Source organism: Sorex araneus, chromosome 5 (genome assembly GCF_027595985.1).
Source record: "Sorex araneus isolate mSorAra2 chromosome 5, mSorAra2.pri, whole genome shotgun sequence".
Taxonomy (NCBI): domain Eukaryota; kingdom Metazoa; phylum Chordata; class Mammalia; order Eulipotyphla; family Soricidae; genus Sorex; species Sorex araneus.
The window spans coordinates 119,288,879-119,315,762 of NC_073306.1; the positions used below are offsets into that span (position 1 = coordinate 119,288,879).

Genomic DNA, 26,884 nt, shown 5'->3' on the forward strand with positions numbered 1-26,884 from the left:
GGGGACGGTCAGGAGGGGTCCCAGAGCTCGGCCCCCCAGGCCCACCTTGGCTTTGTGGTCACCCCCGTCCGATTCCAGTCCCCAAGTTCATTCAGCAAGAGTCTGTTTTGGCTGTTGCCACAGCCCTGTGCACGATACCAGGGCCCAGTGGGCCCACCTGTAAATACTTTTTCCAAATGGAGTTGGAGGTTGTTATCCCTTGCCCTGAAAGATTGGCACCTGGATGACATGTCTGCATCAGGCTTATCCAGGGCAAAGCGAAACCTGGAGCGTAGTCAAGATCTTCACTCCCAGCCTTTCTTCGTCGGGGGCCCCTTCTGACCTGGTTCCTGCCTGGGACCCCTATTGATAAGATTTTCACCTGTGGGTTTCTTGGATTATCATCCCCTGGCCCCAGTTGAGAAATAGTCTTGGGGTCAGAATGATAGTATGGCGGGTAGGGCATTCGCCTTGTACGTGGCCAACCCAGGTCCGATCCCCGGCATCCCGTATGGTCCCCAAGCACCGCCAGGAATAATTTCTAAATGCAGAGCCAGAAGTAATCCTTGAGCATTACCAGGTGTGACCAAAAGAGAAAGAGAGAGGGGCTGGAGCGATAGCACAGCGGGTAGGGCGTTTGCCGTGCACGCAGCTGACCCAGGTTCAATTCCCAGCATCCCATATGGTCCCCTGAGCATGCCAGGAGTGGTTCCTGAGTGCAGAGCCAGGAGTCAGCCCTAAGCATCGCCGGGTGTGACCCAAAAAGAAAAAAAAAAAAGCCAGGAGTAACCCCTGTGCATCGCCAGGTGTGACCCAAAAAGCACAAAAAAAAAAAGAGAGAGAGAGAGTTACACTATCACCTTAAAAAGAATGCATTTGGTTTGCATTTGTATTTTGGTTTTGGGGTTCCCCCCAGCCAACCTGAATCCTTGACGATGGTGGTGCCCCAATCCAGGAATTAAAAAGGAGGGGTTTGCACTGGCGTGACAGGGTCAGGGGTTCATCTAAGCTGGCTTGGCCTCTTTTCCAGAATGAGCGGGACGTGCTTCTGGCGGGCAAGGAGAGCCTGAGCGCCCAGGTGGCCCAGCTGCAGACGTCGGTGGCAGAAGCCAGGGCGCAGGCCAGTGCGGCCAGAGCCCTGGAGGAGGACCTGAGGACCACTCGCTCGGCCCTGAAACTGAAACATGACGAGGTGGAGAGTGAGCGCGAGAGGGCGCAGGCCCTGCAAGAACAGGGCGAGCTAAAGGTGGCCCAGGGGAAGGCCCTGCAGGAGAACCTGGCAGCCCTGACCCAGAGTCTGTCGGAAAAAGAGAAGGAGGTAGCGACTCTGCAGGGGAAGCTCCGGGAGCTGGAGACGCAGCGGGAGATGCAAAAGGCCGCGTTGGAGGTGCTGTCCCTGGACCTCCAGAAGAGGAACCGCGAGGTGGACCTGCAGCAGGAACAGATCCAGGAGCTGGAGCGGTGCCGGTCTGTGCTCGAGCATCTGCCCATGGCCGTCCAGGAGCGGGAGCAGAAGCTGACTCTGCAGACGGAGCAGCTGAAGGAGCTGGAGAAGGATCGAGAGACGCAGAGAAGTCTCCTGGAGCATCAGCTTCTGGAGCTGGAGAAGAAGGCCCAAGTGATCGAGTCCCAGCAAGAGCAGATCCAGGACCTGAAGAAGCAGTTGGTGACCCTGGAATGCCTGGCCCTGGAGCTCGAGGAGAACCATCACAAAATGCAGTACCAGCAGAAGGCCGTGGAGGAGCTGGAGGGCCAGAGGGAGATGCAGAGGGTGGCCATGACCCACCTGACACTGGACCTGGAAGAGAGGAGCCAGGAACTGCAGGCGCAGAGCAGCCAGATTCAGGAGCTGGAGGGCCACAACGCCCTGCTGGCCCAGGAGCTCCAGGAGAAGGAGCGGGAGGCCAGGTCCCAGCGAGACCAGGCGGAGGAGCTGCAGAGGCAGAAGGAGCTGCTGACCCAGGACCTGGAGCGGAGGGACCAGGAGCTGGCGCTGCAGAAGGAGCGGATTCGGGTCCTGGAAGATCAGAGGAGCCTGCAGACCAAGATCCTGGAGGAGGACCTGGAGCAGATCAAGCTCTCCTTGAAGGAGCGCGGCCGGGAGCTGCCGCAAGAGCGCGCGGAGGAAGAGAAGGGCCCGAGCAAAGCCCAGCGCGGGAGCCTCGAGCACATGAAGCTGATCCTGCGCGACAAGGAGAAGGAGGTGGAGTGCCAGCTGGAGCACATCCAGGAGCTCCGGGAGCACAAGGACCAGCTGGAGCAGCAGCTCCAGGGCCTGCACCGGAAGGTGGGGGAGACCGGGCTGCTGCTGTCTCAGCAGGAGCAGGAACTGGTGGTGCTGCAGCAGCACCTGCAGGACGCCCGGGAGGAAGGGGCACGGCAGGTGCAGGCGCTGCAGGCCCAGCTGGACGAGGCGCAGAGAGGCCTGGCCCAGCGCGAGCGGGAGCTCGAGGCCCTGCAGCGCCGGCAGCAGCAGGCCCAGGGCCAGGAGGAGGACGCGAAGGAGCAGGCGCGGGCACTGCAGAGCGAGCTGCAGCAGGCGCGGGGGGCCCTGGAGGAGCACCAGGGGGAGCTTGACGGCTACAAGGAGCACGTGCGGAGGCTGGAGGAGGAGCTGGGGATGGAGGGCCAGCGGGTGCAGGCCCTGGAGGAGGTGCTGAGTGACCTGAGAGCGGAGTGTCTGGCGCAGGAGAACGCACTGCTGGCCCTCCAGCAGAAGTGCGCGGAGCAGGCCCAGGAGCACGAGGCGGAGGCCAGGAGCCTGCGCGACAGCTGGCTGCAGGCAGAGGCCGTGCTCAAGGAACGGGCCCAGGAGCTGGAGGCCCTGCGCGCCGCTGGCCAGTCCGCCCAGCTCCGGGAGGAGGCTGCCCAGAGCCAGGCCGAGGCCCTGCAGGATGCCCTCAGCCAGGCTCAGGCCACCCTGCAGGAGAAAGAGGAGCATCTCCAGGGGCAGGCGGAGGCGCAGCGGGGCCTGGAGGCCGGCACCGCCACCCTGCAGGCCGCCCTGGACACCTGCCGGGCACAAGCCAGGCAGCTGGAGGAGGCCCTCGAGAAGCGGGAACGGGAGATCCAGGACCAGGACCTTCGTCACCAGGAGGCTGTGCAGCGGCTCCAGCAGGCGCTGGGCCAGAAGGAGGAGGAGCTGGCGCGTGAGAAGAAACAGGGCCAGCTGCTGGAGGTGTCTCTGGCCCAGAGGGACGAAGAGAGCAGGACCCAGGAGAGAGAAGAGGACGAGGGGCGGCGCCTCCGGGAGCTGCAGCAGACTCTCGCCCGGAAGGAGGAGGAGATCCAGGGGCTGAGAAAGGCCCTGCAGGGCCAGGTTTCGGACGACTCCCCCCAGAAGGCCTCCCTCGTGGCGGCGCCGAGTCTGCAGTTTGATTCTCTAGGACCCAGGTTGCAGAAGGAGCTGGAGCGCGTGCAGGCGGCCCTGAGGCACACTGAGGCCAGGGAGATCGAGTGGAGGGAGAAGGCGCACGAGCTGGCCCTGGCCCTGGCCCAGAGCAAGGCCAGCGTCAGCCGCCTGCAGGAGGTCGCCATGACCCTCCAAACCTCTGTCCTGGAGCGTGACTCGGAACAGCAGAGGCTGCAGGTGAGTGAACCCCCGTCGGGGCCAGAGCCCCGGGGGACTGAGCTCAGGAGCTTTCTGCCACGCTGGGCCTGAGGCCAAGACTCCCCCGCCCGGCTCGAGTCTACAGTCGAGATACGCAAGCAGAAGCTTATTCCTCGCTGCGGTGGTTAGTGTGCTGTGATCCTTTCCTGGGTTCCTGGCAGAAGGGGTGGGGGTTGTTTTCTGGGGGGTGTCACACTCTGCAATGTTCAGGGGTTACTCCTGGCTCTGCACTCAGGAATTACTTCTGGTGATACTAGGGGGACCATAGCGTGGGATGCTGCGGATCGAACCCAGATCAGCCACATGCAAGGCAAACGCCCTCCCCACTGTACTGTCCCTCCGGCGGGTCCTTCCTTTAGACCTGTGTCTCTTATCCCATCAACTGCCAGAAGTCCCAGGAACTTGTAGGTTCACCCCAAATCTTGGGCTACATTTCCTCTGTCAGATCGCCCCCACCACAGGGTGGTAATGGTGGGGCTTCCCAAATCTGTCACTCCAGAGCCTTCTCTCCGCCAGGGTCACCACACCCCTGCCTGCCTCTGCTCACCCAGTGCTCCCCAGGACATACGAGCTCTGGATGGCTGGGACTCACAGGCCCTCTCCTGTCTTGCCAGCTCTGTTCTCCTGCCCTCTGTTCCAGCCTGAGCTCCCTGCAAGGGCAGGGCGTGTGCTCTCTTTTTCTCCCCTTTCTCTTTGGCTACACCTGGCAGTGCTCAGGGGAACCATATGTGGTGAAGGGATTCGAATCATTATTGCGGCTACAGCCACATGGAAGCAGGTCCTGTGACCAGAGCGATAGTACAGTGGGTGAGGTGCTTGCTTTGCATACGTACCTGGATACATCGATATCCAGGATCCCTTCGGGTCTTCCGAATCTTCTAGGAGTGGTCCCTGAGCACAGAGCCAGGAGTAAGCCCTGAGCACTGCCAGGTGTGCGCCCCCCCACCCCCCACAAACAAAACAGAGACAAATCCTAACGTCTGTACCAGCTCCCGGGCCCCACCTCACTCCTCCTTTGACCGCTTCCTTGGGAAGCTCCTCTCCAGCCTGTGCGTGCTGGATCCTCACTGATCCCCGTAGCTGGCTGAGAAGGCACGTCCCAGCCTTCTGTGGGATCACTGAGCAGTTATAGGGGTCCCCTGCCCCAGCACTCAGGGACCCCCCAGTGGGTGTCATCACAGCCGCTCAGTTATGGGCACACGTGGCAGTGCTCAGTACTCTGGCACATGTTCAGGCGTCATGATAGTGCTGACTCCTGATGGAGCTCTGGGGCCGAGCCCATCCAAGGCAAGGGCTTCACTCCCATCCTTCTCTCTGGCCTAGCTCTGATTTTTTTGGCAGGGGGGTGGGAAGGCAAAAGGGCCACACCCCACTGTTCTCAGGGTTTATTCCTGACTCTGGTCAGGGATCACTCCTCACAGGGCTCAGGAGACCATATATAGTGAGTGCCAAAGACCGAGCTGGGGTCTACCATGTGCATGCAAGCATCTTAACCTCTGTACTATCTCTCTGGCCCCCAGCATTGATATGTTTTTTTCTTTAAGCATTGTACTTGCTTAAACACCGTTGTATCTTCACTTTATAGTTGAGAAATACAGTTCAGAGAGGTTCGGTAATTTGTCAAAGGTCACACAGCCCAGTCAGGGGCAGATCTCAGCAGTCTGTACAACTGACTCTCTCTTCCTCCCTACCAGCTTCTGCCCACGGGAGCACTCGAGGCAGCAAGGTACCAGGAAAGATCTAGGTTTCCCCATTTGGCTACAGGGGTGTCCCCACAAAGACTTGGTCTTGGCGTCTCGGAGCATGCATTTGCTTCCAGACAGGGACACTGGGACTCGAGAGTGCTTCTGGCTTGAGCAGAGACCAGCAGGGTGACCTTCCACTGGTCACTGAGGCCCAGCTCCTTCCACCTCCCCTCAGGGCGGGTTTCTCCTGGGCCCCTGGGAGATCTGCAGTGACCCCGCATTTTACCAGGCACACCCCTGCGAGGTGAAGTGTCTGCTATGGAGCTTTGCGCCCCCAGGAAAAACGGGGCTCTGGGGGCCAGAGAGTATAGCGGGTAAGGTGCTCACCTTGCACACGCCTGACTGGGTTCCATCCCCGGTACCCCACGTGACACCCCCCTCCCTGTATACAGGGAGTAACCCATGAGCATTGCTGGGGGCGGCCCCAAAACAAAAATGGGTGGGAGGCACTTTAACCCGATGAGAAAACGCGTGGGTCCTGCAGAGGAGGGAGGGTGGGGCAGGTCTGGATCCGAGGTTTCCAGCTGTGACTGCCCCCCCTAACCCCATCCCACCCCACCACCCAGGACGAGCTGGAGCTCACCAGGCAGGCATTGGAGCAGGAGCGGCTCCGCAGCCCGGGCCCGGCCGGCAGGGCAGAGATGGGGCCCCCGACAGACGCGGGCGTCCAGCTGGGAGAGGTGATTTGGGGCCCACTGGGAACAGATGGTCCCTGGGGGGTGAGCTCTCTCTCTCTCTCTCTCTCTCTCTCTCTCTCTCTCTCTCTCTCTCTCTCTCTCTCTCTCTCTCTCTCTCTCTCTCTCCTCTCGCTTCTCTCTCTTTCCCTCCCCCCTCCCTCTCTCCCCCCCCCATCTCTGGAGCCACGCCCTGGGAGAGGTTCTCATGGGTCCCCTCCTCAGGTGTCAGGCGTGGAGGAGCAGCACCCCTGGGAACAGAGGCTGGAGCAGCTGCAGCGGGCAGTGGCGCGGCTGGAGATCGACCGGAGCCGGCTGCAGTGCCACAATGCGCAGCTGCGGGCCACCTTGGAGCAGGTTAGTGTCCTCTCTGCCCCACCCTCCCAGGCCAGGCCTTGGGAACTCTAAGCTAGGTATCGAACTGGGATTGGTTGCGTGCAAGGCAAGCACTGTTATTAACCCCTGTTCACACTCCCTCCCTCTCTCTCCCTTTCTCCCTCTCTCTCCTTCCTTCCCTCCCCCCTCTCTCTCCCCCCTCCCTATTCCTCCTTCTCTCACCCCCTTCCCTCCTTCTCTCTCATTTTCTCTGTCTCTCCCTTTATTTTATGGGGTGGGGCCACACCCAGCTTGCTCCAGGCTTTCTCCTGGCTCTGCACTCAGGGATCACTTGGGGGGACCCCATGTGGTGCCGGAGATTGCGCCCTGTCCGGTCACGTGCAAGGCAAACGCCCTGCCCGCTGTGCTTTCCTCTCCAATTCTTGCCACGATGCCTGGTTTTGAAAGGAAAGGCTTGGGGGACTTCTCCTGCCTTCCCACCCCACCCCCTCATGGTGTTGCCCTGTCTGGGCTCTCACACTGGGTGGCCGTGTGAGGTGGCAGACTTGTGGCTCACACATGTGACTGGGGTATGCGGGAGGTCACACTTAGCATTGTGGTGGCACCCAAGATCATGGCAGCAGTGCCAGGAATCCCACTGGGATGTGGTGGGCCGGAGTAATAGTACAGCAGGGAGGGCATCTGCCTTGCACGTGGCCGGCCCGGGTTTGATCTCCAGCATCCCATATGGTCCCCCGAGCAGCGCTGGGTGTGACCCAAAATCCAAACAAATAGAAAACCACATGAGGATGTGGACTGATGCTGGGGCACAGACTCCCATCCCAGATTCTGTCAGCCAGAGTCAACACTGAGCCGCATCCCCAGACCCTCAGTGGAGCCGCATGGTATCTAGCGAGGCCCGTTCCCTTCATATTTGCCCATGACTGTGCCCACTGCAATGGTGGAGTCCAGTTGTTGCAACAGAGCTGAAATAATCCACTGTTTCAATCAAATACTAAAATGCTCCTGGACAAGTCCGCTGACTCTTCCTTCCAAGGCCTGGGGGTCGGCCGTGCCTCTCCTGCCCTGGGAGCGTTTCTGTGTCCTCAGGGCAGCTCCGCCCCAGGGTGCCCCCTTGTCTGGGCTCCCCACACACCCTAACTTCTCACTTGCACCTTGGCAGGTGGAGCGAGAGCGGCGGAAGCTGAAGCGGGACTCCCTGCGCGTCTCCCGGACGGACATGCTGGAGGTGGGTAGACATGGGGCTTCACCCACCACCAGCAGCTTGTCCTGTCGTGACTGGCTGCAGCCCCCCAAACCAGCCCCCTGCACCCGCAAGCAGGCCACGCTTCTCCAGGCCTGAGCCAACCTCCTGCTTGGCCTCTGCACCCCCAGCACAGCTCTGACCCCGGCTGTCCTCGGAGGGGTGGAGGCAGGGCTGAGAGCCCGGCACGCTGAGAACTCGGCCTTCTTCCATGCTGCTCATTGGCTGCTTCCCACACCAGCCTTTCGCCCCTCCCAGAAGCTGGGCTCAGGGCCTTGAAGTCAGAACCCCTGGTAGCAGGAGCTGAGGGACACTGGCCAAGCCCCGAGGTACCTAGGAGCTGGACCTTTCAGACTGCACTGTCCCTTGTATAACTGAATTCATAGGACGGGTCCATGGTACTTCCTGGAACCCACATCCCCATGTGGGGTTTGCAAGAAGGGCCGCCCTGTGATGTGCAGGAACTACACATGCCAGGGCTTAAAACCCGGGGCTCCAGCATGCAAAGCTTCCGAGCACTCTCCCCAGTCAAGATCCATATGGAGGCCCCCGATCCTTCAGCGCATGTGCCCTTCCACAGACACCCCTTAGCCTGGCATGGGGGGGACACGGCTCGAGTATCGGGATGCGCCCGTGTCTCCACCCCTCTGCCTGAAGTGAAAGCTTTAGGCGGGCAGCACCTCGTCTCCCTTCCGCTGCCGCCTGGGACAGCAGGTGTGCAGTTCTGGCTGCTAGAGAAAAGGCACCTCCAAGACACCAGAGCTGTCCCCACCTCAGGTGGTCCGGGTCTGTCTCTGGCCGTGCGGGGCAGGCAGGCCCCTCCTGGCAGCAGGATGGCAAGGGGGCCGCTGTGGAAAACAGGGAGGGAAGGCCGGCCCCCACAGATGCTCCTGTTTCCCACAGGATGGGTGCGGAGGGCAGAAGGGCACCTCGGAAGCCACGCACACAGCTGAGTTGCAGAAAGAGGTATGTCTCCTCTGCTTTCTGCCGCCCTGCAGCACCACCCTGGTGGGAGAGGGGAAACCTAGCCTAGGGGACGGAGGGGAAGGGAAGGACAGGAGACGCCTGGAGGGCAGACAGTTTCTTTCCTTTTTTATTTTTTTTTGGGGTCACACCCGGCAATGCACAATGCGCAGGGGTTACTCCTGGCTCTGCATTCAGGAATCACCCCTGGTGGTGCTCAGGGGACCATATGGGATGCTGGGGATCGAACCCGGGTAGGCCTCATGCAAGGCAAACGCCCTACCCGCTGTGCTATATCGCTCCAGCCCCTTTTTTCCTTTTTTCTTGGTGGTTGGGCTATACCTGTGGATGCTCAGGGGTTCCTCCTGGCTCTGCATTCAGGAATTACTCCTTGCAGGCTTGGGGGACCATATGGGATGCCGGGGACAGAACCTGGGTCAGCTGTGTGCAAGGCAGATGCCCTACCTGCTGTACCATCGTTTCAGTCCCCAGATAGGAGATTCTAAGGCAGACAGTCAAGTCCTGGCCACCTGTGTTCAGGCACACCCAGGCCTGCGCTCAGGAAACTGTAAAGGGACAAAGACCTTCTCGTGGACTTTTGGCATTTTTGTTTGGTTTGGTTTTGGTTTTGGTTTTGGTTTGGGGGGCCATACCTGGTAGTGCTCAGACCTTATTCCTGGCTCTGCACTGGGGATCACTACTGGAGGGCCTGAGGGACCATATGGGATTGATTCTGGGTGGGCCGCCTGCAAGGCAAATGCCCTACCCGCTGTACTATGACTCCTGCCCCTGGCCCTTTTATCTTTAGATCTCACCTGGCTTTCAAGACCCAGGAGTAATGAGAACTGTGGAACTTGTACTTTTGAACTCATTTCAGAAATCAGTAGTCACTACTGGCAGGGCCCAACCACACAGCAAACCTACCCAGAGAGTGTGATCCCCGAGTTGGGGCTCAACTAGGATCTGGCAAGAGAGACCTGTGGGTGGGGTTGGGGTGCTGGGCAGTGCTCAGGGACCACTTAATGGCAGTATGCTCAGGGACCGGATGAGGTGCTACGGATCCAGCTGGACCGTGTGCAAAGCGGGCACCTTACCCCCTCTATTGTCTCTCTGACCCATGGGTGAGGAATCTGGCGGGGAGGAAGGGTTTGGGTGGCCACACTGACATTGTCAGGGCGTCTGGCTCTGCACTCCGCTGGTGGTGCTCGGGAAGCCATCTGGGTGCCAGATTACGTTCTCTGATTCGCGCGGGCTGTCCCCCAAATCCTGGCAGCCTGCTCCTGGGATTGGTCGTGTCTCGGCCGCACTGGCTGGAGCCATGGACGTGCTGGAGACGAGCCGAGGCTGCTCCGAGCTGCTCGGTTGGTCTCTCACTCGGTCTCGTGCTCTGCAGGTGGCCCTGCTGCGCGCCCAGCTGGCCCTGGAGCGGAAGCAGCGGCAGGACTACATCGCCCGCTCGGTGCAGACCAGCCGGGAGCTCGCGGACCTGCACCACAGTCTCTCCCACTCGCTGCTCACCGTGGCCCAGGCCCCCGAGGCCACTGTTCTGGAGGCCGAGACCCGCAAGCTGGACGAGTCCCTGACGCAGAGCCTGACGTCCCCGGGCCCCGCCCCGCTCTACCCCAGCCCCAGCCCCAGCCCTGCCGCCGCCACCTCCAGGTAGCAGGAAAAGATGTTCCCCAGCCCAGGAGCCAGCTCAGCTCCCCTGAGGGACAGCAGGTCCCTCCTGCCCCGCGGGCCTGCAGACACCCAGAGGGGCAGCTGCTCCCCAACCTGTAGAACTGGCCACCCTGGCCCCTGAGCCTCTCTTGACACAATAAACCCTGAGTCTTTTCCTCGGTTCTCTTTTGTTGCCTCTGTTGGGGCAGAAGCCGCATGTCCAGGGCGTCCCTAGAGAAAGAATGACACCAAAAGATTCCTGTCAGGGGCATGAGTATACGGGAACAGGGTCACAGGTGACACCCAGATGAGGGAGCTTGAGTCCCAAGAGTGGATGTACAGGGGCTGGAGCGATAGCACAGCGGGTAGGGTGTTTGCCTTGCACGCGGCTGACCTGGGTTCGATTCCCAGCACCCCAGATGGTCCCCTAAGCACCTCCAGGAGCGATTCCTGAGTGCATGAGCCAGGAGTAACCCCTTTGCATCGCCGGGTGTGACCCAAAAAGATAAAAAAAAAGAGTGGATGTACGTAGGGGCTGGAGTGATAGTACAGTGGGTAGGGCGTTTGCTTCGTATGCAGGAACAGGGGCTAGGGCATTTGCCTGGCACGTGGCTGAGCCAGGTTTGATCCTGGCACTTCATGTAGTTTGCAGAAAGCGATCTTCAGTGTCCCTCCAGGCCCCACAGAGCCAGGAGTAAGCACTCCGCACCACCAGGTGTGGCACCACCATTCCTGAGGCTCAAGGGACCATATGAGGTGCCGAGGATTGAACGCAGATCAGCTGCATGCCAGGCAAGCGCCCTCCCTGCTGGACTCTCTCTCCGACCCTACAATCACTTGATACCTGATAAAGGTGCAGAGGCACTTTCGTGGAGAAATAGGGCTGGGCCAAGTGACTATCCCCAAAGCAGGACCTGTCATTCCCAGGCACTTCCTGAAAGTGTGGGTGTCCCTTTCGGACCCATGAATCAGTGCTCTGCCTGCATCTAGCAGGGGATCCAGCAGAAAAGGGAATGTTCTTGGCCTGAGATCAAGAGATCCAGGCCGACCCTTCCCTCCCCTGTTACGGGACTCCCGAATACGCAAGTCTGATCCTGATTTTATTCAGTACCAGACTGGGATATGCGGGTTTCCTCTACCCTTCCACTTAGTTCACAGTTCCGTGGCGGCTGCTGGAGCTGCACTCCTGATGCCCCCGCCTCCCCTTCCCACTCCCCGCCCCATCATTTGGGGTTTGGGCCAAGGAAGAGGACTCATGTGGACTCAGCCCAGGCTTGCACACGTGCTCCCTGTGAACGGCCTCCATTTCCGCCTCCGTGCCAAGCGGAGAGCATCCTGGAGCCGCTGGTCTGATCTGCTTTCCGACTCGGGATCAGGCAGCCTTCTGTTAGAGAGTGGGTGTGGGGGTGCAGCCTACCCTGCCTCCCCTCCTTCTGCATCATGGATGACTGCGACACCTGGAGCTGGGACCAGGCTGCAGGCTGCCTCCTCCTTGCAGACAGACCCTGGAGACAGTCACAGGGCACCCTGGAAGCCAGGAGAGCAGCTCAGCAAACTGCTCCGCAGAGAGGAGTCCCCAGGGAGGCCAAGAGAAGGGTCTGCTTGGCAGGGGACGCAGCTGTTGTGCGGGAGAGGCAGCCTATGTGCCCAAGGAATGCCAAGAGGCCCAGAGTGGGAGCCCAGGAGGGTCTGAGGAGGGCGGAGCGGGCCAAAACATCTGGCCCCCGTGATGAAGGCTAAAGTGAAGTCTGATATCATGCAGACTCCAGAATCTTCCTTCACTGCTTGCAGGGACAGACACCCAGGTCAGAGCCTTGAGCTGTAGGGCCAACTAGGACCCTGGTTTGTTACTCAGCCTTTTGTTTTGTTCGGGGCCACACCTGGCAGTGCTCAAGGGTTACTTCTGGCTCTGCACTCATGGATCACACCACCTGGCAGTGCCAGTGACCACATGGGATGCCGGGATCAAACCTGTGTCCGCCACATGCAAGGCAAATGCCCCCCCACAACTGTATTATCGCTCCGGCTCCTTTTGCTCTGCTTCTCCCCAGGATGAGAAAGTGACCTGGCCAGCCCCCAGCGAGATGCTACTGTGATGCTCCCCACCGCCCCACCCCTGGAGGGCTTGACTCTATTTCACTTGACTGGAGGGATGAATCTTTTTCAAAATCTAGGAGGGGATTGGGAGAGGGAGCGTTTCAGCAGGCTAGGAGAGCTGGGATCCTGTTAGTGCCCCCTAATAGTGTCAAAGAAAGGCTCCACACACTCGGTGGTCTGGCTCCTGCCTGCAGTCCCTCCGAGACAGCCTTGGCATGCATGTCCCGGCCCCCTGGTCCCCGGCAGGCTGGAAGCAAACAGGTACCTGCAGGGATGCCTCGTGCCTCCTGGGAAGGAGAGTAGAAACGGGCAGAACTTGGGGCACAGTGCACCTTGAAGCCGCCTCCTCAGCAGCCCCCTGAAGATCGTGGTGTGGCGCTGAGCATCGTCATTGCGGCCAGCGGCCCATGGACCTTTGTGCTCTCCAGCAAAGCACAGGTGCCATAGGAGAGATCCCAGTGGCCCCAGGAGTGCCAGGGTGGCGCCGTGAGCAGCTTCCGCATTTTACCAACTTCACTCGCTGAGGTCAGACCCTGGGAAGAGCAGGGCAGTGAATACCGGGGAGTGTGGGCCCTGTCTCGGCTCCCAGTGGAAAGAGGGCAGAGCTGGGTGGGGAGACCCTGTACAGGGGTGAGGCTCTGTGCTCCGCGGGGCCAGGCAGGGGCTGGTGCCCAAGCCTGGGGAATAGGTCTGATCTGGGAAGGAAAGGACTAAAGGCAGAAGCCTGGGGTTGCCACTGGCCAACCAGCACAGCCCAGCCCAGATACCCCACTCTTGTCTTGTAATATGCAGCAAACAACCTCCTCCCGTGCCCTGCACATATTTCAGGCAGGCAGTCGTACACCCCCAACTTAACCCAGGGACAGTTGCAGGGCCATGGGACCAAGCACATCCGTTTTTTTCCTGGGGTCCAATTCAGGTGTTTGATCCAGGGAGGGGACCATGAGTGACAAGGTGATCACTCAGAAGACCCACGTGACAAAAATCTTGCACAGGTGCCTCATGCCTACCCAGGCTCTGACGGGGACCCAGGGCTGGCAGCTGGCTGGCTTTTCAACCTGGAAAGAGGTGGGGGTGGGGGTGCTGAGTTCACAGTCCATCCCCCATCTTCTGTCCTGCAGCCACTGTGACTCCCCAGGGTCCCACACCAGGCCTCCTCCCAGCCCCTCCTTTCCTGACTCATTTCCAAAGAGAACTCTGGCTGGGCCAGAGCAAACACACAGGAAAACTATGGCGGGGCCTGAACTCTCCCCCAGGAGGAAGGCTGAGGCCTCACGCACCCCCGTGCATTTATACCACAGACCTCACCACAAGGTACATAGTGTGACTTTCCCCTGCTCTGCCTGCACGGCAGGACCCACATCTGTCCCAGGTGTTGGGTCCCTGAGCTCAGAGACCAGGCATGTCTGTCTCCCTCACCTCTGTATCACGGAGACTTAAAACCACCTGGCAAAAAGATCAAGATGAATGAAGGGAGCTGAGAGGAAACTTTGCTGTTTCTGTGAGAAATCCCTCTCTGCAGGGTGACAAAGTTCCACTCACCCTTTTCTGGTATAGAACAGTGGGTGGGACCTTTGCCTTGCATGCGGATGACCTGGGTTAGATCCCCGGCATCCCTATGGTCCCTGAGTACTGCCAGGAGTAATTCCTGAGTGCAGAGCCAGTAGTTAACCCCCTAAATCCTGCCAGATGTGACCTAAAACTTAAAAAAAAAACAATAAATCCATCAGTTCCCAAGATGTTTCTATCTCAGGAAAGGGTGAAGTTCCTAAAGGCAGAAACTCATGTGCTAGCTTGATTTCTCCTTATCCTATGATTCATTTACTTCTGTCGCTGAACCACCTTCTTCTCTTTGCTGTTACTACCAGCACCTTCTCAATCCTAGTCTCCCAGAAGTATTTAGAAACACAAAAGGTGGGGCTGAGCGATAGCACATTGGGTAGCTCGTTTGCCTTGCACGCAGCAGACCTGGGTTTGATTCCCAGCATCCCATATGGTTCCCAGAGCACCGCCAGGAGTAATTCCTGAGTGCAGAGCCAGGAGTAACCCCTGTGCATTGCCAGGTGTGACGCAAAAAAAGATTAAAAAAAAAAAGAAGAAGAAGAAATGGAAAAAGAAGAAACACAAAAGGGTTCCTGAAAGACAGGTCAACATACCAGAGCGCATGCTTGGCAAGGAAGTGAGCACCACCAGGAGTCACCCCTAGATCCTGCCTGGAGTAGCCCCCTTAGCACCACCAAGTTTGGCCCTAAAACCAAATAACGGGGGCAGGGAAAGCACAATGAAAAACTTTTAATGGTTTTCAGGGCTGGAGCCATCATGCAATAGTTAGGGAGCTTTGTCTGGGACATATGGTCCCTTGTGCGCCACCACGGCTGATCTCTGAGAGTAGAGCCAGGAGTAAGCCCTGAGCACAGTCATATGTGGCCCCAAACAAACAACAACAATAACAGCAAACAACTTTTGATGGCTTTCAAGATACCTGGGGAATAGGGTTGGAAACTTTTTCTTTTTTGCTGTGTGTGGGGGGGGGGGGGGGGGCAGGGATGCAAACCCTGCCATGCTCAGAGGTTACTCATGGCTCTGTACTCAGGAATTACTGGCAGGCTCAGGGGGACCATAGGGGATACTGGGGATCAAACCTAGGTGTCTATGTGCAAGGCAAATGCCCTATACACTGTACTACTGCTCCGGCACCTACAACTGATTCTAAAGACAAGGTTTCTCGAGCCAGAGTGATAGTGTACAGTGGGTAGGGCATTTAGCAGCATCTCTTATGGTTCCCTGAGCACCGCCAGGAGTAATTCCTGAGTGCAGAGCGAGGAGTAACTCCTGAGTAATGGTGGGTATGGTCAAAAACACAAAAATAAAATAAAAATGCAGGGGCTGGAGAGATAGTACAATGGGTAAGGCGCTTGCCTTGCACGTGACTGACCCAGGTTCTATCCCCAGCATCCCCTAAGGTCCCCTCTGAGCCCTACAGAACTGATCCCTGAGTGCAGAGCTAGAAATAACCCTTGAGCATTTCTGGGTGTGGCCAAAATCCAAAAAGAAGTAAAATCAAAATGCATAGTTCCATGGAATAATAAATTACTAACTAGTGAAGGTGTACACTAGTGTGTAGTTTTTATTAAGCAATTCAGCAAAAAAGCTGAGTAAGTCTGAAGTCTATATTGTTATTTCCATTTCCTAGTTTCATAAAAAAATACTATTTGTTGTTGTTATTGTTGTTGTTGTTGTTTTGGGGTCACACCCAGCAGTGCTCAGGGCTTACTCCTGGCTCTGTACTCAGGGATCATTCCTGGCATGATTCTGGAGACCTTTTGTGAAGGCAAGGAACAAGACCCAGATCAGTTGTGTGTGCAAGGCAAATGTCATACCCACTGTACTATGTCTCTGGCCCCAGTTAATTTTCAATCAATATGTTCATCCATTCCTTCTCTCTTCCTTGGTAAACTGCTGCCTGAGTTGAAAAGTGGGACTCTGGCATTGCTCAGTTTCTCTGGACTGGGGCTGACAGAAGGCTTCTGTGTCCCTCCTCTTTCTGGAAGCCTTCTGTGACCCAGCAGGTAAGACACTTTCTCCTATCGACTTCCATCATTGCTGTGCCTCTGTATCAAAGTTCAGCTCTAAGTCACGGAAATGACTAGAATCATTCCCTCTATCAGCCATGCTCAGAATTACTGAGATGAGTAAAATCAATCTCAAAGGCCCTAGATCCTAGAGCACTCTGAGGTCCCATGATCTGAGTTGGCATGAAGTCGAGATATGACTGATATGCTAGGGCAAGTTACTGTTTCCTTTTCAGAAAACGCAGATGCTAGCCACACCTTTTAGGCTGTAACTCTCAAACTTGACCTGCAGGGCCCTGGGAGCCTCTGCTAGTTTCTGATTCTGCAGGTCAGGCGCCCAATAATTTGCTTTTCTAACCAGTTCCCAAGGGATAATGTTGCAGGCTGGGAAAATTGAAAACCAACACTCTAGGATGTTTCAAATTATTTTAAGAGTCACCGTGTGAGCCTCTTAGCCTGGCAGTGCCTGGCACAAGGAAGAGGATGCTATTACTGTTTCAACATCGCAGACCCCTCCAGGTGCGCAGAAACGACACCACTGGAGCCCCAATACCCAGTTGTCGACGCGAGAGGGCGTGACAGCACCGGGAGGCGGAGCCGCATGGGAACACAGGCGAGGGGGTGGAGCCAGGCGTGAGCAGTGCTGCGCCTGCGCGCGGGAAAAGGGGGCGTGGCTCGGGCTCCGGACCGGAAGCGGGAGGCTGCAGGGGCGGGCTGACTGGCATCCCCTTTCCGGCTGGTCCCCATGGAGGCGCTGGGGAAGCTCAAGCAGTTCGATGCCTACCCCAAGACTCTGGAGGACTTCCGGGTCAAGACCTGCGGGGGCGCCACAGGTAGGCCGCCGCGGGGCAGGGGTCACGGGGAGAGGGGTGTCCTAGAGCTTGGACAGGGCATCTGGACTTTGCCCGGCCTGCCGGAGACAGAGGGGATGGAACAGAGGCCATTCTGACCCTCGTCCCCCGCCCTGCAGTGACCATTGTCAGCGGCCTCCTCATGCTGCTCCTGTTCCTGTCCGAGCTTCAGTATTACCTCACTACCGAGGTAAGGGGCGGGACCGGGTCCAGGGGTGGGGCTTGCCATTCTAGGGGGCGGGTCCTAGGGGGAGGCATTGGGGAAGGAGAAGCTTGGGGCCAAATCTTACTGCAGTAGCTCTGCCCCAGGTGCACCCTGAGCTCTACGTGGACAAGTCGCGGGGAGATAAACTGAAGATCAACATCGATGTGCTTTTCCCGCACATGCCTTGTGCCTGTGAGTACCTCGCTCTGGGTGGGATTTGCAAGTCTGAAAATTTCCAGGTGAGCTTCCAAGCCACACCTCCGGCCGGAGGTTCTGGACTTGACTCTTGACTTCTTCCCTCATGCACTACCGCTCCAAGACAGGCCCGGCCGCCCCAGGCCCCTGGCGTGCCACTCCCTTACCCCGACTTCCTACTTCCAGATCTGAGCATTGATGCCATGGATGTGGCCGGGGAGCAGCAGCTGGACGTGGAACACAACCTGTTCAAGCAGCGGCTGGATAAGGATGGCGTCCCCGTGAGCTCAGAGGCAGAGCGGCATGGTAACTGGGGAAGGGGTCAGGTCTCAGATCCCACAACTGGACATGCCCATGCTCTGCCTTCTGGCAAGTGAGCCGTGGCCCGCCCAGCGACAGGGAAGCAGCTCAGACACACAGAAATTGGATTACTTTTGAGTTGAGAAGCAGAAAGAGCCCAAACACAGCCTTCTAGCTTCTCTGTACTGTGCAGACTCTCCTTAGCTGCCATTCTCAGAGGTCCCTGGGCCCTGCCTGTCTTGGTTTGCATAGCGGAAGTTTGAGCTTTGGGCCTGTGTGCCATTGCCCTGGCAGAACTCTCACCAGAATCCAACATTCTGTGGGCATTTGCTTCCCCAGCCCATTGACTGAATGCACCCCTGAACGTTTTTTTCCTTCACAGTGCAGGTTGGCTTAAGGGAGAGAAGGGGGGCAGGGGGGAGGGGGAGAGGTGTGTCTTGGGGAAGAGCACATGGTGATGCTCTGGGTCACAGTGCCCTGCAATGCTTAGTGGATCTACAGGACCAGGATTGAACATGCAAAACATGTGCTCCAGCTCTTTGAGCCACCTCCCTGACCCCAAGAGTATATTCTAATTAGATTGCCCTAATAGATATCATAGTCTTTAGTGAGTCTCAGCTACAGTGATGATAAACAGTAATACCTCAGGGACTTGCAGGAATTTTTGTTTTCTTTATTTCCTCACCCGTGATATTCACACAGTGCGGAGTTAGCATCACTTTGGTGCGTGCAGCTGCACTGGGGATTGAGCTCAGGGCCTCATTCTTGCCCTGAGGACTTTTAGAGCCACTTTTTAAGTCTCCTTACTCTTTCTCTCACAGGGAATCCCAAGCAGCAGGAGCTATCAGGATTGTTTAGGTATACGTGACAGCACCAGGACTGAATCCACAGCCCTATGTTTGCTGGGCAAGTGCTTTAGCCACTGGACCATCTTCCATTACCAGAACTGTAGAGTTAAATGAAGTAAAAGTGTACAATACCTGGTACACATGGTACACTTTTCGGGGGGTGGTACTTTTGGGTCACACCCAACAGTGCTCAGGGCTTACTCCCGGCTCTGTGCTTAGAGATCACTCTTGGTGGGGTTTATGTAATCATACAAGGATTTGAACCCCAATTTACCATGTGCAAGGCAAGCATTATACCCACTGCACTACCTCTAAGGCCCTGATGAATGTTCACTTGTAACTTCCTTTTAGGCAGCCTACCAATGCCTCCATTTAACTCCCTTTCTAACTTACCAAAGTTTTCCTTTTTTTTTTTCTTTTTGGGTCACACCCGGCGATGCATAGGGGTCACTCCTGGCTCTGCACTCAGGAATTACCCCTGGCGGTGCTCAGGGGACCATATGGGATGCTGGGAATTGAACCCGGGTCGTCCGAGTGCAAGGCAAACGCCCTACCCACTGTGCTATCACTCCAGCCCCACCAAAGTTTTCTTGAACCTATTTTTCATACCTTCAGGATTGATCTGTTGGTGAACCTCATTCTTTGTTCAGGATGCATATGTTGGGTACCAGTACACTTTGCTGCAGGGTTGGATGTGGGCTGTGAGAAAGGAAAGTCCAGGGGGCTGGAGCAAATAGCACAGCGGGTAAGGCGTTTGCACCCAGAAAGTTCTCAGCTTCCCTACATGCTTCCGAAGCACAGTAACTAAGCTCACTCATGACAGCGAACACTGGTCTTGGCAGTTTGTGTGGGCAGGAATTCAGAAGTGGCTTGGTCAGAGGAATCTGTCCCGGAGTTCGTCACGCATTCAGCGAAGGTTCGACTGCAGCCAGAGGAGCTGCATGTCTGCTTCCGAGGTTGGGTTCGCACGGCTGTGCTGGCAGGCTGCCTCCGTGCCTGCCACGCGGGCCTCTCATTCAGTAGAGCCCTTTGTGTGCCCTCTCACAAAGTGTGGGAGCTGCTGCCCGCTGGAAAGGTGAAGTCTCACTTTCTTCCATGACTTAACCTGCGCTTTAGAGGTCATACAACCCTCGTTTTGGCAGTACTCTGGCAGTTACAGAGTCGACCCTGTTCACTCTAGGAGAAGATAGAAGTGGTGGTCATTGAGCTCGATCCAGGTTGGGATCGAAGCAGGCTTTTAGGCCTGTTAAACTTGGCGTGCCTGGGGCTGGAGCGATAGCACAGCGGGTAGGGCGTTTGCCCTGCACGCGGCTGACCCGGGTTCAAATCCCAGCATCCCATATGGTCCCCTGAGCACTGCCAGGGGTGATTCCTGAGTGCATGAGCCAGGAGTGACCCCTGTGCATCGCCGGGTGTGACCCAAAAAGAAAAAAAAAAAAAACTTGGCGTGCCTGTTATTTATTTTGGACTATAGTGGACAGTGCTTGGAGACTTCTCCTGTCTTGTTGCTCAGGGGTTGTCCCCGGTCCCCAGCAGGACTCTGGGGATTCTGTGGTGCTAGGGTTTGAACCCAGGCCTTCATGTAAAGCCTGCAGTAGCCGGCTGAACTCTCCCTAGCCCAGGACGTCCATTATAGCCTTGCTACAAGGAAGCAATTGTCTGTACCCACCTAAACCTCAGCAGAGGCGGGAGAAATAAAATAGGAGTTATCAGCACCCAGAGAGTTGGTAATTAAAGTGACTGGACTGAGATCTTCAGGGATGACTCAGTGTCTTCAAGTGTCTGCCTTGCAGCTGGTCGGCTCTGAGTTTGATACCCACATTAGTGTAGCACAATCCCAGCGGATCTGCTGTCAGAACCATAACAGAGTATGTGGCCTCCCACACACAGCCCACAGCCCCATTTGTTTTTGTTGTTATTGTTGTTTCTTTGTTTTTTGCTTTTTGGATTATACCAGAGATGCTCAGGGGTTACTCCTGGCTCTGCACTCAGGATTTGCTCCTGGCAGTTCTCAGGGACCATATGGGATGCCAGATTTGAACCCAGGTTGGCGTGTGCAAGGCAAACACCCTACTCTACTCTCGCTCTGGCCCGCCAAATTTGTTTTTAAACATCATAGCTAATTTTTGGGTTTTGGATGACACCTGGCTTAGGATTCCCTCCTGGATTTTGGGGTTTTTTTGAGGGGGCCACACCTGACTGGCTCTGTGCTCAGGAATCACTCCTACAGGGGCTCAGAGGACCAAATAGGGTGCTGGGGATCTTACCTGGGTTGGCAAATGCCTGCCCACTGTACTATCTAGCTCTGGCCCCGTCCATGGCTAATTTTTTGGGGGAAGACCATACACGGTTATGCTCAAGGGTAACTCCTGGCTGTGCACTCAGGACTTACTCCTTGTGGTGCTTGGGGGACCATATATGGTGCTGGGACCCAGATCGCCTGAGTGCCAAGTGAGCATCCTATCCATTGTACTGTCACTCTGGTCCTTGGAAACAACCTTTCTGCAGTCCATTCTATGACTCCGTGTTGTGTGTGTGTTTGAGTGGGGCTGTTGAGCTCAGAACATGTGGAAAGCTAATGTTCATCTCTGGCCTGATTTCAGCCTTTCTAAGGATTCCACTTATGACCTCAAATAACATTTGACTTTCTTTAACTTAGCATAATGACCATGCAAATTCATGCTATCACAAATATTTGGCAGAATTTTTCCTTTTTTTTTCCTTTTTTAGTTTTTGGACTATATCAACCATACCAATCCTGGTGGTGCTCAGGGGTTACTTCTGGCTCTGCACTCAGGAATTAATCCCTTTGGTGCTCAGGGGACCATATGGGATGCTGGGGATCAAATCCGTGCACACAGGTCAACCGTGTGCAAGGCAAACGTCCTATCTGTTGTACTCTCACTCTGGCCCCACAACTCTCCTTTATGGCCAGTTAATATTCCATGATTCATGTATACCATGAATTTTCTCTGTTCATTTCCCCACTGACAAACATCTGTTTCTTAGCAACTGTAAGTAATGCCATACTAAACAGGCGTCTGCTTCAGAGTGATCACAGAGTGTGTCCTTGGGCTTATTCCTGGCGGTGCTCAGGGGACCGTATGGGATGCTGGGGATTGAACCCAGGTTGGCCAGGTGTAAGACAGGTGCCCTCCCTGCTGCATTATTGCTCTCCAGGCACTTCAGTGTGGATCAGTGGGAATAGTCGATCGTGTTGGGGTCTGCTCTGAGCACGGGAGAGAGTCGGCTGAGGGTGGAATGGTTTAATGGTTTGCTGGGGGACGGGAGGGCAGGACACGGGCAGTGAAGCGCAGGGAGCTGGGCCGGGTGGTCAGGGCCTGCGCTTCAGAACAGAGCTGGAATCTGCCGCCTACTGCCTTGCGCGGTGCAGATGCACTTTCCTCCCTGAAGCCGTTGTGCAGCTTCTCAGGTTGGGTGGGATAATAACCGTCTCCCTGGGAGGGCGCCGTGGAGGGTGAATGGACACAGCGTATGGACGCACCCTGGACCGTCTCGTCCTCAGTGTCAGGCGCTTGGTTCCTTCCCTCGGGGCAGCCCCTGTGTACCTTGGCACTTCTATGAGATGACTAGCGTACAACATTGCTGTGACTTTGCTCGTTCACCAGCTGCAGGCGGAAGGGACGTGGGGACAGACCACACTGTCTGCCTGCCCCTGATGCCGCTGCCTCTACCTTCCCCTCAGAGCTCGGGAAGATCGAGGTGAAAGTGTTTGACCCTGACTCCCTGGACCCTAACCGCTGCGAGAGCTGCTATGGGGCCGAGACAGAAGACATCAAGTGAGCCGGCCTCGGGGTGCGGCTGTGGGGCAGGACGCCCAGGCCAGTAGGGAGGCGGGACCCAGAGTTTAGGCCTCGGCTGTGCACCTTGGTCACTGACCCTGGTGTGGCCACACCTCGATGGACAAGGCTGACAGGTTTATGCTCTGGTTCAGGAGCACTGCCCGGTCTAGTCGCCTGGGTCCCACTCCTGTGTCCTGGCGCCACACTCACCATCTCTCTTCTGAGGGATGGACGGGCACATCTTAGAGTCGCTCAGGCCAGTCTGTGGGTGGTGTCTGTGCCTGGGCACTGTGTGTGCATTATCGGCTGTGCGGGCTGCACGGAGCTCGGAGCCAGCAGGTCAGCTGGGCACTAAGCCGCCTGTGTCCCTCAGAGGCAGATTCCTCGGGGCCAGGCCTGGGGATTTATGTTTTAAGCTTTTTGGGGTTATTTTTGGGGGGAGGCCACACCCAGTGATGCCCCTGGTATACTCCTGGCTCTGAGCTCAGGGACCACTCTGGATGGTGGGCTCGGGAAACCACATGGGGTGCTGGGGAACGAGCCTAGGTCGGCCACCTGCAAGGCAAATGTCCTACCCACCACTGTACTATTGCTCCGGCCCCATATATGTTATTTTTTATTGAGATAAAATACGTAACATGGGACTGGAGCAATAGCACAGCGGGTAGGGTGTTTGCTTTGCACACGGCTGACCTGGGTTTGATTCCCAGCATTCCGTAAGGTCCCCTGAACACCACCAGGGGTAATTCCTGAGTGCAGAGCCAGGAGTAACCCCTGTGCATCGCTGGGTATGACCCAAAAAGAAAAAAAAGTAAATAAATACATAACATAAAGCTGGCCATTTTCGCTGCCTCCCAGCACCCGCTTTATGACAGGGGCGTTAACTATGTTCTCAGCGTGGGGCACCATCACCGTGGCCGCTCCCTCAACTTCTCTTTGCCCGGACAGGATGGGAAGCATGTATTTATAATTTGTGTTTTTAAGTTCTGCAGTCACCAAGGAAGCTCACCCTGGGAAGGTGTGGCGGGGTAGGGGCCAGGGGTGGCTTCCTTTCCCTGTGTGTCTGTGTGTCTGCATGTTTGTGTGTCTGTGTGCACGAGCATGCCTCCCTGACACACTCCCCGCCGCATGCCACTGCAGGTGCTGTAACACTTGTGAGGACGTGCGAGAGGCCTACCGCCGGCGCGGCTGGGCCTTCAAGAACCCCGACACCATTGAGCAGTGCCAGCGGGAGGGCTTCAGCCAGAAGATGCAGGAGCAGAAGAACGAGGGCTGCCAGGTGTACGGCTTCTTGGAAGTCAACAAGGTACGGGAGCGGCCAAGACAGGGCCCCCCCCCAGCTCCCTTAGGCCCCAGGGTTGGGGTGGGGGCACAGCCAGAGAGTGAGGGACACTGTCCTGCAGGTCGCCGGCAACTTCCACTTTGCCCCTGGGAAGAGCTTCCAGCAGTCCCACGTGCACGGTGAGTGACCCCGGCCAGCCACCATGTTCCCCTGCCCATTCCCCTGCCCGGTGCCCTTTGGCCTTGTGTCCCAGCGATGGCCCACAGTGCAGCAGTACATCTGGGACAAAAAGCACCGGCGGAGGGGCCAGACAGCCCATTGGCTTCCAGGCCTCCCCGCTAGCTGCTGGGACCTGAGGATGTGCCTGCAACCTTTGGAGTTTCCGTTTCCCATGCTGCTGAGGCTGTGCAGGTTCCGGGACGGGCACTTGTGGACATGGTGGTCCAGACTTGTGGTCCAGAGTGGGCTGCGCCACTCTGGCCTTGCACCCCACCTCTTGGTTCTCTCTGTGCTGCTCTGAATCTCTGTCTCTTCCTCCCTTCCCTTCCCCCCATCATGCTGCAGTTCATGCTGTGGAAAGTAAGTGGCCCAGCCCCCCGGCCCCCGCAGCGGTCTAGGCATCCCCAGGAAGGGGCAGGTTTGGGTGGGTCCGGAACGGAGCCTTCCCTGCTCTGGCTGTGGGGTTCCTTGCAGTAGGAGGGATCAGGGTCCGAGGACGGATGGTCTCCTGTGCCCGTGCCACTTCCTCTGAGGTGAGGGCGGAGGACGAGTCTGCGTTGGCACCTGAACCCCCTCACAGGTCCCCCTTCACTGGCACTTATGAGACCAGGAGTGGGTTTTATTTCCTTATTTCCCGAGGCGCAAGCAGAGCCTGGGGGGCGGAGCTGTACAGACCCCTGAGAAGGGCCTGGACTCCTCCACAGGCCTAGGCGGGCCCCGATTCCCCCTCAGGTCCAAGCAGGGCCCTGCTGAGAAGCTGGGCGCAGGAGTTCCAGAAGGAGCCGGGGTAGGAGGGTGGCCCTCGGGTGGGGGAGGGCCTGAGATCAGGCTCTGGGGTGCCCTGAGCACCTGTGACTCTCCCCTTCTCTCCTAGTCCACGACTTGCAGAGCTTCGGCCTAGACAACGTATGTACCGGGTTGGGGGCGCCCCAGGGCTGCTGCCAGTCCGAGATGGGACCTTCCTGGGGGTGGGGGTAGCTCAGAGGCTCCGTTTTACCCCCTACTTTTTAGAAAACAAAAAACAGGGTGTCACTCGTGGAAACATGCCTCCTTTAAGTGAACAAACGGAAGCACCCCCGTGGCGGCGGGGCAGTGGGTGGTCAGTTCACGCCCCAGAGACCCAGCTGGTGGCTGCCAAGTGCCGAGCGAGCGGGCCCTGAGGGGGAGCTGGGGGATCAGGCCCCCCCAGCCCGGCCTTCCTGCGTGTGTCCTTCAAGTGAGGCGGCCCCTGGCCCCCAGCTCGCGTGGGTCTGTTTGCCTACTGTGCGGACATAGCCTCACTCAGGAGCCTGCGGACTCTGCCGGGGAGTTCCATGTAGCGGTGGGCAGCGGGCAGGGGGGCTGCAGGGCTGCGGGGCCTTCACTGGCTCTGGCGTTGCCTGCAGATCAACATGACCCACTACATCCGGCACCTGTCATTCGGGGAGGACTACCCGGGCATCGTGAACCCCCTGGACCGCACCAACGTCACCGCCCCCCAAGGTACCTGCCTGGGAGGTGGCGCCCTGCAGCCGGCGCCCATGCCTGGTGCTCATGCCTCATGCTCTTCTCCCTACAGCCTCCATGATGTTCCAGTACTTCGTGAAGGTGGTGCCCACGGTGTACATGAAGGTGGACGGGGAGGTAAGTGGAGGGAGCACCGAGCTCCTGCCAGCCAGGAGGTGAGGCACTGCTCTGTCTCCCAGGAGACAGGCAGGGACAGGAGGTGCGGCCCTCGCCACTTGCACCCGCTATGGGTGCTGCCTCTGTGGACCGGCCCCCTGCACCTCCACCCATCCAGTGCCCCGGTGCCCACTGTCCATGCCCTGGCCAGACTCCTCATGCCTGGGCCCCTGCGACCTCTGGGAGAATGGTGGGGGTCAGGGGCCGAGGAGGGCAGGACCCCCCCCCAGGAGAACACGGGTCACCAGATGGGAGGGGTGCAGAGCAGGGTGGTGGGGCAGGAAAGGGCATCCAGAGTTCCCGGGGTCTCAGGGTTGCCCGCTTGCCAACCGTGGGGTCGTGGCATCTCCCCATGGCCGAGGCCCTGCCAGGTGGCAGGAGCAGGGTAGGGCTGAGGGCTGGGGAGCCCTGGCCCAGCTCCCCGCTGTTCCAGGTGCTGAGGACAAACCAGTTCTCCGTGACCAGACATGAGAAAGTCGCCAATGGGCTGATGGGTGACCAGGGGCTGCCTGGCGTCTTTGTGCTCTACGAGCTCTCACCCATGATGGTGAAGCTGACAGAGAAGCACAGGTGAGGGGGCGGGGGGGCGGTGAGGGGCCCGAGCCTCAGGGAGCCAGGGCGCCTGCTGACCACCCCCATCCCCCACCAGGTCCTTCACCCACTTCCTGACAGGCGTGTGTGCCATCATCGGGGGCATGTTCACAGGTGAGAAGCCTGAGGCCGGCTGCTTGGTGCCGGGGGCCGGAGGGACACCCCCTGAGCAGTCGGGACCCCAGGCCCTGCTCTCTCCCCAGTGGCAGGACTCATCGACTCGCTCATCTACCACTCTGCTCGTGCCATCCAGAAGAAAATTGATCTCGGCAAGACGACGTAGTAGCCCGTCCCCCTCTGCTGCCCGTTGCCCCCTTCCTCTTGACCTGGTGGTGGTATTCCCATCCCTCCCCCCTCGGAGAGTCTGTGAGCCCAGACTGGGAAATCTATGGGTTGTGATAGTACTTGCTGGTCTCTTGTCTGGTTCTTTGCTTTGGGAGCGGGGCGCCCCACACCCAGCGGCCTCAGGACTGCTCTCCCCATCCTCCAGGTTCTGTGTCATCTAATCAAGCCAAGTGTTGCCACTTGGGATCACCAGGGGCTCCTTTACCCTGGACTGCTGCAAGTTCTCCCTGGGTCTCAGCTCCTCTAAATTCCTCCTAACATTCCCAGGGGAGATGGGAGAGGGTGCCAGGAGCCCGGGCTCCAGAGCAGGCTTTTGGAATTCTCACCTCTCAGGTGAGCTGCATGATCTCCAGAAAATTCCCCTCCCCGCCAGACCTCTTGGATCATCATGTGCACAGGATGCACTGCATAACTTTCTTTTTTTTTTTTTTGCTTTTTGGGTTACACCTGGCGATGCACAGGGGTTACTCCTGGCTCTGCACTCAGGAATCACTCCTGGCGGTGCTCAGGGGACCATATGGGATGCTGGGAATCGAACCCGGATCGGCCGCGTGCAAGGCAAACGCCCTACCCGCTGTGCTGTTGCTCCAGCCCCGCATTGCATAACTTTCCAAACAGATCCGTGTATCCATATCACTGTGTCACACCTGCACATCCCCACTCCAGAAATGTTGAGGTTCAAGAGTTCCTTGGGCTCTAATTCTT

The 26,884-nt window shown here is 57.6% G+C and overlaps 2 protein-coding genes across 11 annotated transcripts in view; both read left to right on the forward strand.

Moving 5' to 3' along the window:
• CEP250 (centrosomal protein 250) overlaps positions 1-10,385 on the forward strand; it is a 46,189-nt gene extending 35,804 nt beyond the window's left edge. For 8 of the 9 annotated variants that reach the window (XM_055139221.1, XM_055139218.1, XM_055139224.1 and 5 more), the window contains 6 exons: positions 1,010-3,568; positions 5,901-6,014; positions 6,234-6,365; positions 7,507-7,572; positions 8,491-8,553; positions 9,944-10,385. In XM_055139221.1, coding sequence (XP_054995196.1) covers positions 1,010-3,568; positions 5,901-6,014; positions 6,234-6,365; positions 7,507-7,572; positions 8,491-8,553; positions 9,944-10,213 — 3,204 coding nt within the window. In that variant the 3' untranslated portion in view covers positions 10,214-10,385. The remainder of the gene's footprint in view (positions 1-1,009; positions 3,569-5,900; positions 6,015-6,233; positions 6,366-7,506; positions 7,573-8,490; positions 8,554-9,943) is intronic. The other variant, XM_055139226.1, reaches the window with a different exon arrangement.
• Positions 10,386-16,554: 6,169 nt separating this feature from the next.
• On the forward strand, positions 16,555-26,238 carry ERGIC3 (ERGIC and golgi 3). 2 transcript variants are annotated; one of them, XM_004612533.3, is made up of 14 exons: positions 16,555-16,711; positions 16,849-16,919; positions 17,039-17,126; positions 17,316-17,435; positions 21,984-22,077; positions 23,221-23,386; positions 23,484-23,541; positions 23,927-23,941; positions 24,456-24,487; positions 24,967-25,063; positions 25,140-25,204; positions 25,677-25,813; positions 25,893-25,948; positions 26,038-26,238. In XM_004612533.3, exons 1-14 carry the CDS (start codon positions 16,624-16,626, stop codon positions 26,115-26,117), a joined length of 1,167 nt encoding a protein of 388 aa, XP_004612590.1. In that variant the 5' UTR covers positions 16,555-16,623; the 3' UTR covers positions 26,118-26,238. The 2 variants fall into 2 exon arrangements, with proteins under 2 accessions (XP_004612590.1, XP_004612591.1); XM_004612534.3 differs by lacking the exon at positions 23,927-23,941.
• The last annotated feature ends 646 nt before the right edge of the window (positions 26,239-26,884 follow it).

Bases quoted from the DNA above. Each gene is read 5' to 3' on its own strand.
- ERGIC3 (XM_004612533.3), top strand. From the start codon at position 16,624: ATGGAGGCGCTGGGGAAGCTCAAGCAGTTCGATGCCTACCCCAAGACT. The intron at 17,127-17,315 runs GTGAGTACCTCG...TCCTACTTCCAG, and splicing joins CCCGCACATGCCTTGTGCCT to ATCTGAGCATTGATGCCATG. The intron at 25,949-26,037 runs GTGAGAAGCCTG...CTCTCTCCCCAG, and splicing joins CATCGGGGGCATGTTCACAG to TGGCAGGACTCATCGACTCG.